This window comes from Strix aluco, chromosome 10 (assembly GCF_031877795.1).
Source record: "Strix aluco isolate bStrAlu1 chromosome 10, bStrAlu1.hap1, whole genome shotgun sequence".
Taxonomy (NCBI): Eukaryota; Metazoa; Chordata; class Aves; order Strigiformes; family Strigidae; genus Strix; species Strix aluco.
Genome location: NC_133940.1, coordinates 18,329,907 through 18,340,289, shown reverse-complemented (window position 1 = coordinate 18,340,289; position 10,383 = coordinate 18,329,907). Strand labels below are relative to the sequence as shown.

Here is a 10,383-nt window from a genome sequence, read left to right as displayed (position 1 = left end):
GTGGGGGAAAGAGCAGGTCCTGGTTTCTGGCCTTGCTCACTGAGCACCTGCTTGTGAGTGCGAGCAAAATGCTTCTTCCTCAGCTGTAGAAGCAGCACCCACACCTTGCCCAGCCATGCCAGGTACCTGGCAGGGGAGAAGCTAGCTCCTTCCTCCAGCACCCTCCTCCTTGCTGGAGCACCACAGCCCTTTGAAAGCCTTCCCTCTTTTCCTGTTGAACATGCAACACTGTGGGAATTGCTCATGTGAGCATGGGAAGAGGACATAGTTAAGCTGAATAGGATGGGTCCAGCCTCTGTGACCAGTTGCTAGCCCTGGACCAGAGCTGTCAGCACAGGACCCCACTGTGGTTGGGAACTTGGGTTTCCTGGAGCTGGAGCCATCTGGGGCTGCAGACAGCCAGGCACTGCTGTCCTGCCTTCAGAGCAGTCGTGTAAGCTTGGATCCCCTTCTCAACATCTGGCAGAAATAAAGCACGCATCCATGTCAAACATAATATATTTATAGCAAAAATAGGCTTTTTCTGTAGCTTCCATACACAAGGTTTTCTCCCTGTACATTTACGCAGTAAACAGGTCGACTGAAGCAGCGTGCGCTGGGCTGACTCGACAGCTGCCCTTGCTTCAGGCTCCCACTTATCACAGGTGGACTCATTCCCCTTCTGTGGCTGCTCTCTGGAACCTGTGCTGGATCCCTCGCACCTCCCCAGCCAGGGACTGCGGCATGGGCAAAGAGCAGCCCTGGGACGGGGTGGAGGAGTGGCAGTGCATGCTCCTGTGCACCGGGCAGAGGGCAAGGCTAGTGCACGGGCTGCGGACAGCCCAGGGAGTCCCCCCAGCCCAGGTTCAAGGCAAAGCATCCTGTAGCTCACCTGTGCTGACTGCAGGCTCCTCCACCACGCTGCTAAGCAGCAAGTGACTGGGCACAGGACCTCAGCCCTCTCATGCTGGTAAGAAGATACAAGTCACATTAACTCAGGAAGCCTCCCTTGTTCCTCCTGCCTTTCTGCAGAGAAGGGGCTTTGACACAAGCTCCCCAAGGACTGTTCAAAGTCCCCTGCAGAAACCTCCAGAGCCTGAATGCTGTCAGAAATCTTCTCACCCTGCTGTCAGAAGGCAGAGCACTAGAGCACCCTGCCAGCAAGAGCTTCACAGTTTGGAGTTCACCTGGGTCATCGCTTGTCCATCCCAGAGGAGTTTGGCACATAGACCTAAAGGGCAGGACACGTAGGCAGCAAGCACATCCCCTTCCAGTCCTGGGCTGGGAAAGGGCCCTTGCTCGGAGCCAGCACTCCTCTCTGCCTGATCATACAACTCAGGACAGTGCAACGCACCCACAAGCTGCCCGTGCTGTTCCCAAGCAAGATGCATCACCTCAACAAGGCCAGGTGCCGAAGGGTGGCTTGCAAGCAGGGCAGCTGCTGTAGCTCCCCTCTGCCCTTCCTGCGGCGGCCGAGGCTCCCACAGCACCCAGGCAAGGAGCTTCTGCTCACAGGGAACATCCCTCTAAACCAGCTCCAGTCCCCTCCCACCTCCCTCTCCCCCTGCATCTTTGGCAGTCCTCCTTGGACAGGTTCAAGTCTCCAGCATCACACCGACATCTCAGCAGCACTGACTTGCCTCACAGTTTGGTAATTGCACGTAATGGGGCCATTCAGCGAGCCCCACAGGGGGAAAAGAAAAAAAAAAAAAAAGGAACAAGGCAGTCAAGTAAACTAAATTGAGTAATCCCTCGCCATCGGTCCCAGCATGACGGGTCACACATGAGTCCAGGAAGAGAGGATGCTGCCCGGCCCTGCCGTAGCGCAGCTCCCCACCATCTAGGAGATCATGTACTGGGTGATGGCCTGCAACGCGTACAGCAGCTCTGCCTGCATTCGGGCTTCCAGGATGAGCAGGTTCACATGGACCTAAGGGGGAAGCAAGAGAGGTTCAGGCAGCCACAGTGTGCTGTGGGCAGAGGTGCAAGCAAGCACCCACCTGAGCTAGGGGTCTTTTGGCATGGGGACAAAAATGCCACCAATTTTTCCAGCACAGGCAGCTGCCCTTTTTGCCTCCTCCCAGTCCTGCAGGCTGTGGCTGCCTCCCAGAGCTTCGTGCTGGGGAGTCCCCGACACATTTGGCACCAGCATGCCAGGCTGGCACCGGCACGGTCCCTGCCGCCCACAGCAGCCGCTCCTGCGAGTTACGGCTGGACCAAGGGCTCGCCTGGAGGCACTCACTGATGGGGTAATGGCCTTGGAAATCCCCACACTGCCAGTGGCCTCTGTGCCCATCACACTGTGGGCAGCCCCATGCCACCCTAAGCCCAACTCCTTACAAACAGCCAGTTTCCATTTCCCCCCCAAGCTGCCTCAGACTGGTTTGGTGCCTCAAAGCTTTCCCATACACCCCCTGAAGCTCCCCAGCCTGCACGCTCCTGGCCCCACCACAGCCAGTCAGAGCCAGGGGCCGGCTGTCCCACCTTTTCACTGTGCTTGAACTGCTTCCAGAACCTGTCAAACATTTCTGGGTTTGTCTTCTCTGGGTAGCAGGTTACAGTTTTAATGTAAACTTTGAGCATTCGCTCCAGGAGCTGATTCACTTCTGCGTAGTCGTAGTCATCGTACCTGTGGGGAGCACAGGGGAGAGTCATGGCCAGCACCATGTCCCTACAGAGCACCTTGCCCGTGGTCTGCCTGGGGCACGGCCCAGCCACAGGGCAGAGGGACACACACCAGCGGCCACCAGGCACTGAAGCCCCATCCCCAAAGTGCCCTGCCCTGGCCAGAGAAGCTGAGCAACTCTTCCCTGCCTGGCCCAACATCCAGGCAGGTGATTCACCTCTGTCTCTTTTCCAAGTCCACCTGCAAGACAGCCTGAGTGCCCTTACCCTCCTCCCACCTGGGTCAGCTCCATTTTCTTCCCTGGACCATGAGGTTGGTTTCCCTACCTAATGCCAAACATGCAGTGGATGTAGTTCCAGATGCCTCGCTTAAAGACGGAGGGTTCACAACCCTGCCGCTTGGCCATGGCACTGCTTTGCAGACCATCCACCATCCGAAACTTCTCATCCAGGAGATGCCCAATGTCAGAGTAGAGCCGGTTGACCAGCGAGAAGCCATGGTCTTCCCAGGAGTAATCCTGTTGAGCACAGCAAGAGGCTTTCACAACTGCAAAAAGGAGCCCAGGGCATGTTCCCAGGAAGAAGGGCTGGAGACCTCGGAATGCAGCAGAATTCAATAGGTTTGTTCTGGGGATGGCTCTGCCACAAACCACAACATCCATCATCAGGCAGCTTTTGAATGATTTCGACCCTTGCCTCCATGAGGGTGATGTGAAAAAAATCAGCAGCCCTTGGGAACAGAAGTCACTGGTCACCTCCCTCTCCCCAACCCTAGTGGGGCAGGTCCCCTCTCAGACCTGAGCTCCCCCGCTCAGGCATTTTGCAAAAGCAGCTGTGCAAGATCCGGGCTGTACAGGCACCCTCACGACTGTCCGCTCCCCACCAGGAGTCGAGAGGAGAGGCAGCAGCCCAGGCTGCTGCCTGCCAAGAGAGCAGGAATCTCACCTGGACTCTGAATACCTGCGTCTGATCCTCATCACGCCGGGCAAAGTCCTGGTATCCGAAGTCAGGGTCCTGCATGTAGCACGCAAGGTTGGTGGCACCGGTGACTTCCCCATCGGTATCTGTGAGAGGAGAGCGCCCCGCAGACAGATTAGAGCGATGCTCAGCTGCCCTGTTCCCAGCTGCAGCAGGCGTCAAAAGCCAGGCCTTGCTGCACCTATTTGGGAAGTGCCACTGCCTTCTTCACCCACCACCAGCATCCCAGGAGCCCCTCACAGAAAATATAAGTATAGATATGGGGGAGCAACACCCAGGTATGCCATACCAACTCCCATCCTGCACACCCACCTCCACTCCCTGCCCCTCACCTTCCTCTCGGTCCTGCTGCAGCAGCCTCGTCTCCTCCCTGCCCTCGGTCTCCACGTGGATCCGCTGCATGCGTTCACGGAGGGAATCCAGCTCCATACAGGAGTCCAGGGACTGCACAGACACAGGCGCAGGAGTGAGAGCAGCAGTCTTGGCCATGCCCCCCACTCCCCCGTGAACCCACCCTCAGGGGCTCACCCGCTTGCGGTTGATGCGCAGCAGCTCCTGGCTGCAGCCGTTGCCAGCGGTGGCTTCGCAGAAGCACTGGTTCCCAGGTGATGAGGGCTTCAGCGAGCCTCGGCCCCCCAGCCCTTCGTCCTGCTCACAGCCACAGCCAAAGACAAAGCTGGCGAGCGCGTGGCAGTGCGCCAGGAGGACGACGGCGTGCACCAGCTCCGCCAGTGACCAGCTCCACTCGCTGATTTTCAGCAGCTTCTGCAGGACACAGACAGACCAGATGTGACGCGGACAGGTGCGCAGGGTGCCGGCACCCCCTGGGGATACTGCTGTCCCCACTGCTGCCCTGGTCCCTGGCTGATAGCCCCCCCCAATACCTCAATGTGCTCCTTGGTGATGAGCCATGGCCGGTGTGCCAGGATCTTGTTGATCTCATTGAGGTTGCGGAGTTTGGGGGGGATGAAGTCAAGGCCACGCAGCCACTGGGGATCACCCCCTGCCCGCAGGAACTGCAGCACGTGCAGGTTCACCAGGTACCGGCACTGATGCCGGGCAGCTGCCTGCAAGAGCAGCATGTCAACATCCCCACACCACACCAGCCTGGGGACCCACGCCCACCTCTCGCCCAACCTCCAGGACATCATGATTCTGGCCTCTGCAGAGAAGCCTGCGGCACAGGCTGTCTGGTGGAGGGAGAGCAGGGAGCTGAGCGGGGCTGAGCAGAGCCCCCCGTCCCCTCCAGCAGCTCCCAACAGGGCTCACCATGATGGCGATGTAGTGCCGGCAGTCAAAGGGCAGCGGGCCGTCCATGTGCATCAGGTAATGCTGCGTCTTGAGGAAGCTGTCAAGGTACTGCGGGTGGTAGCCCATCTGCTGGGTCACCGCCTCCAGCCGCCCCCGGCTTGCCAGCACTTTCACGAAGAGGAACTGGGGACGCTCGGGGTCACTGCTGGACATCTTCACTACCTGTGGGGAATGCACTCTGCTGAGCTCTCCCTGAAGCAGTCCCTGCTGCAGCCCACACCAGCCAAGCCTGGGCTCTGCGAGGGAAAAGGATTCCCTCTCCCAGCTTGATGCTCCCAGATGGACACCATCAGGTCAAAAGCCACCGCAGAGGGCTCAGGTTGGGAAGTGGGCAGAGCACTGCTCGGCAGGATCACTGCTTGCAGGACAGGCTGCAAGAAACACAGGTTGGTCTCTGCCTGGGAGGGCACTGCCTGGTGAGTGGAAGCAAAAGGCAAACTAGGAGTGATGTTTCCTTGCAGCCTTAGATGCAAAGCTGGAGCAGGAGAAACGTGACAGATGAAATACCTCCCAGAACAGAGCAGCCCATCAGCCTTACTGCCAGGCCGCTGCGCCGCCAGCACCGAGCCCTCCCACCCAGCACTGGGAGTGGGGGGAGAGCTGTGGAGCCAGCTGAGCTGCTCCCCGGCTCCCGCTCCAACAAGCCAAGGGGCAAGCAATGTCCTGGCAGCCACCACACAGTCTGGAGCACATAGAGACACTCAGAAGTCTCCCCATGTGCTGCCCAAGGAGACAGCATGGGAGCAGGTCCCAGAGCACACGGGCGTGTGGCACAGCTGGCACCGGCTGCACCCACTGGTGAAAACACAGACTGACAACTTGGCGAGCGGGGGCCATACATCCCCAGCAGTGCCCGCCCCAGCCCTGCACCAGTGCCCCAGCCAAGCACAACCCCAAGCCACACCGCCCCTGTCCCTCCCGAGAGGGTGGTGGGAGCAGAGGGTGGGGATGTGCAAAATGCACCTGGGCAGCTGCTGCGTCCCAATGGCCCCATTGCCACATCTCCCACCCGACAGCGGGGTCTGCACCCACAGCCCGCCTGCACCAAGACACGGGCACAGCAGGCACTAACCCTTGTCACACAGAAAGTCACAGCTCCCGCTTGTGCGTGGGAGCCCAGGGAGCACCCTCGGATGCAGAGGGTGCACCTCCCCTCTGAGGCTGGAACCAAAATCTCCCCTGGGAGCAATTGGCCCCGCTGATACTGCCGTCGCCTTCCTCCCACCCAAAGGCTGGTGACCACAGTGGCATGGCAGTAAACCAGGAGCATGTCTGCAAACCAGCCCCTGCTCTGCCATGAGCCCAGGTTGACACTGCTGGCCAGGACATACGCACAGCCCTCGGAGCCCCAACGAGGAACCCCCACAGCTTGCCAGCAGCTATCTTGCCAATCAGAGAGCTACAGCAGGCTTTAATTTCTGCAGTAGCTCGGCGTGCCGCCATGAGGCGACCCAGAAGGTTGGGGCAGCACCGATGGGGACGGCAAAGCCACAGGGCACAGAGCAGAGCACCCCAGGGTGAGGGGAAAGCAGAGCAGGGCCGAGCCACGCAGCAGCGCCGAGCAGGCGCACCCTCAGAGGCAGCGCAGGAAGCAGCTCTGGGCTATTTTCTACCGTCCTGCACTTCTGACAAACACACCATCACTGAGTTGTCAAGAGATTTACTTGATGCCATTTGGAGATTCCTCTTCGCTTTTGGCCAAAGAGCTCCAAAAAAACCACCCAAACCCCAAATTAAAATGGGGAGGGATGAAGAGCACTGGCTTCTCTGTCCCATGGGAGAAGATGTAAACCAGAAGTAACCTGCGAAAGTCCCCCACAAAGTCCCTCTGCTCAGGGAAATGAGCTTCCCTGAGGACACCCATGAGGCTACACCTACTGGTCTTCTCCTTCTGGTGGGCAGAGGTGGAGGAGCTGGGAGCCCTTGGGCTCCCTCCCGGGTGAAGGCGGGCCCCAGCAAGGAGCCGTGAGACCAGCCCAGGGCTCAGCCTCCGGGCCACCAGCTCTCCTCGCTCTGCAAGTTCAGGTGACAATGGACCAAGGCACCAGGCAGACATGGCTTGGAAGGGGAGAACGACGGAAGGGTGCAGGGCAGCCCCCCACCTCAGCCCCCATCCCCTGGCGGGCTCTCCTGCCTGCTCCCTGCAGCACCGGCTCACGCCAGGGTCTCTCCCGCCAGCACCACCAGCCACATCCCCCTGGCCTTGCTTCCCCAACCTCTCGCATTGTCCCCAGTGCCACCTTCCTCACCCTCCCCGACCATAACCCTCCTGCTCCCCTGTACCCACTCGCAGCCCTGGGCAGTGGGAGCATCGCCCCCCTCCTGCCGCCTCCCTCCCTGCGGGGGGGGCTTTCGTGTGTCCAAGCTCCCTGAATCCCAATGGGCAGCCCGACCCCTGTACCCACCGCCAATCTCACCCCCTCCCCGCCCGGGCAGGTGCTGCCGGGGAAACGACGTCCCGGTGCTGCCCGGCCAGCCAATCGCCGAGCAGCAGTTTGCATGTAAAGCAGGCAGGAGGATGGAGGAGCCCAGCCGGTCCTGCGCCCTGCCACCGGGAGCAAGCCCGGGCAGCTCCGGTAGCCACGGGAGAGGGGCCGGGGGGCCCCGCCTCGCCCCCCCCGCCCGGCCGGGCAAGACTCCGCGGTGTGAGCCCCCACCCACCACGACCCCTCGGGGCTCCATCCCTCCGAGAGGCGAGACCGCGGCTCCGCCGGTACCGGTGGCTCCGCCTGCGATGCTCGCTGGGGACGCGGCAGCGGCGGGCACCTCTCGCCCGACCCCCCACCCCGGTTCTCGAGGGGACGGTGGAAGTGCTAGTGTCCGCGGGAGGCGTCCCCACGGCGGTGCCGAGCCCGGTGCCGGCGGCCGGTAACCGGGTCCCCATTGTGCGGGCGGCGGCGGCAGCGCCCCCGGTGCGCGGCGCAGGCAGTGCAGGCGGAGAGAGAAAAACAAGTTTGATTGGCAGTGATGGAGGCACGGCGCCTCCCGCATCCCGCACAAAGGGGACGGGGACGGCACCGCCGCACCGGCACCGTACCGGTACCGGGCCGCCGGCCACCGCATCGGGAGAGCGAGGCCCCGCCGGCCCCGCGCACCGCCGGCGGGCGGTGGGAATGTCCTGGCCTGCTGGTGCCGCAGCCGGGCTGGGCTGGTGGCAGCGAGCAGGGCCGAGCCCGGTGCTCCGGTACGGGCTCCGGTGGCGGCGGGGCGGGTCCTACCTGCCCCGGCAGCCGCTGGCACCGGCTTCCTCGGGGGTGCTCCACGCTTTGGGGACACACGATCATCGTGAGCCCGTGCCGTGCCGTGCCGTGCCGTGCCGTGCCGTGCCGTGCCGTGCCGTGCGCAGTACCGGTGACCGGCGCCGGTCCTGCCCGCCCCGTCCCGGCCGCCGGCAGCGCTGAACCGGGCACCGCGGCAGCCCGAGCCGCGGGGGGGGCGTGCCTGCCGCTCCGCCTCCGCCAATCACCGTCGTGAGGGGGCGGGGCCGCCAGCGCCACGCCCCCAATCGACGGCGAGGAGGCGGGAGCCCGGCACACCACGTGGGCAGGGGTGGAAAGTTACCCGTCCATCAAGCGCGGAGGCCCCGCCCACCCCGGTCAGGGGGCGGGGCCGAATCTGCCCGCCGCTGGGGGGCGCTGCGGGGCCGGGGAGGCCTGTCCCCGTGTCCCCGTGTATGTCCCCGAGTCCTCGTCCTCTCCCGCGCTGCTGCCCGGCCGCGCCCTGCCCATCCCCAGGGACGGTCACAGCCCCAGGCAGTGCGTGGTGGGGATGGCCCCAGACTTTACTGGCCACAGCTCTGCCCGTCCCGCTGGCCCGGCCCCGGCTGCGCTCTGGAGGGTGAAGCCGCCTTGTGCCGGGTCCCCTCCAGCCCCGCTTTGTCTGGGCCTCGCCCCAACACCTTTCCCTACGCAGAGAGGCACGGCGCTGGGGGCTGCGGCGGGGGGGTGGAGTGGGACAACAGGGCGTGAGGAGCTGGTCCCAGGGACAGCAGAGCAAGGGGACAGGGCCTGAGGGTGGGGGAGGACAGGGCAGCGGGGCATGAGGGTGATGGGGCATGGAGACAGCAGACATGGGACAGGACAGTGGGGCACAGAGGGGACAGGGTGTGGGGACAGTGGGCATGGGGACAGGACAGCTCCTGCTATGAGCCATGTGCCCATGAGGTGCTGGAGGTCGCAGGGGTGGGAAAGTCCCCTGGTCAGAGCTGGTCTGTGTCTGACAGTGTCGCCCCATCCCCAGGGTAGATGTGGCCTTGGTGTGGGTGGGCAAGGCCACAGCAGCCACCCTGAGGGCCACCAGCAGCCCCTTACCACTCCTTGGCCTTGTGCCGTGGAGGGCAGTGTCTCTGTGTCAGGTGTCCTCCACTCCTCCGGCACCTTCAGGGCGCTGATCTGCCTCCTGTGCAAGTGCTCACCCTGCAGCTGCAGGGCCTCTGCCGCCAGAGATGGGGCTGGGGTCTCACAGTGCCGGGACCCCCCACGGCTGTGCCCACGCACCCAGCTCCCCACCTGTCAGCGCTGGGCTGGGGTGCTCCAGGAGGGGCATGAAGGACCAGCACAGATGCTCCTCCTCGGTCCCTGTGCGACAGCCGCAGTCACCCCTGCCTGCTGCACCCCACTGCACCCCATCCAGGGGGACCCCCAGGGACTGGGGGGCTCTGCTTGCCTGGACACCTACCAGGCACCCCGAGCTCCACCCTGCACAGGCAGTAGGTGCCGCATGCCTGGAGGAACTTGCTGGCCCTCTCGCTCAGGCTGGTCGCCTGGAAGAGCAGCTTGGGGGTGCCCAGCTCATCACACAGGTCGATGACGTCTGGAAAAGCTGGGGCAGTGAGGGGGTGCTGGCATGGTGAGCTGGGGACCCCCCACCGCACCGCTGCGCCCCCGCCACGGGGAGCCTGTGCGGCATCCCACTGGAGATGGGGCGAAGCCAAGGCGGGGGGGGACAGCCCCGCAGCGGGGGCTCGCCGGACTCGGGGCCCCGCACCGCCCTCCTCATGTGGGCGAGCAGCCGCAGGACGGCGCAGCCGGTGTTGGCCAGAAACCTCCGGTCACCCGCAGGGAGGTGGCTGAGGGCACCGGGCGGCCCCGCCAGCGCCCGCAGGGGCCGAGCCCGGGGCCCGGCGAGCCCACGGCGCGTCCCCCCGTGCCCGTGGAGCGGCCAGCCGGGGGGCGGCCGGGGAGGGGGCGGCTCCCCCCGTGCTCCATGGAGATGAACACGCCGCCGCTGCGAGCCGGGGGGGCGGGGACGGGGGGGCTTGGCCCCGCCCCGCGTGTGACGTCACGGGTGGGCGAGGCTCCGCCGGCACCGCCCCCAGCCCCGGCGGGACGAGCCCGGCCGAGGCCCCGGCGCAGCGAAGGAGCGACGAGGCCCGGGGGTGTGGCGGGGGGCCCCGGCGGCAGCAGCATCTCTCGGTGCGGGGGTGACACGGTGGCTTGGTGGGGGTGAGCCGGCGCAGGCAGGACGCAGGAACAACCACAAAACCGGGGA

The 10,383-nt window shown here is 63.9% G+C and overlaps 1 protein-coding gene across 3 annotated transcripts; it reads right to left on the bottom strand.

Moving 5' to 3' along the window:
* Positions 1-482: 482 nt before the first annotated feature.
* Positions 483-8,301, bottom strand: LOC141928012 (sestrin-3-like). Of its 3 annotated transcripts, none has more exons than XM_074835594.1 (9): positions 8,112-8,301; positions 4,852-5,055; positions 4,467-4,649; positions 4,111-4,347; positions 3,915-4,026; positions 3,550-3,668; positions 2,932-3,122; positions 2,464-2,608; positions 483-1,909 (listed from the first exon to the last, which is right to left on the bottom strand). In XM_074835594.1, the coding sequence occupies exons 1-9, from the start codon at positions 8,175-8,177 to the stop codon at positions 1,820-1,822; spliced, it is 1,347 nt and encodes a 448-aa protein (XP_074691695.1). In that variant the 5' UTR covers positions 8,178-8,301; the 3' UTR covers positions 483-1,819. The 3 variants fall into 3 exon arrangements, with proteins under 3 accessions (XP_074691695.1, XP_074691696.1, XP_074691697.1); XM_074835595.1 differs by having other exon boundaries at positions 3,565-3,668; XM_074835596.1 differs by having other exon boundaries at positions 4,852-5,051.
* Positions 8,302-10,383: the final 2,082 nt, after the last annotated feature.

Excerpts from the sequence above, each read along its gene's own strand:
- LOC141928012 (XM_074835594.1), bottom strand. The coding sequence starts at position 8,177 with ATGATCGTGTGTCCCCAAAGCGTGGAGCACCCCCGAGGAAGCCGGTGC. Across the intron at positions 5,056-8,111 it reads GCCAGCGGCTGCCGGGGCAG|GTAGTGAAGATGTCCAGCAG; the intron begins GTAGGACCCGCC and ends CATTCCCCACAG. Across the intron at positions 4,650-4,851 it reads GGCACTACATCGCCATCATG|GCAGCTGCCCGGCATCAGTG; the intron begins GTGAGCCCTGTT and ends CTGCTCTTGCAG.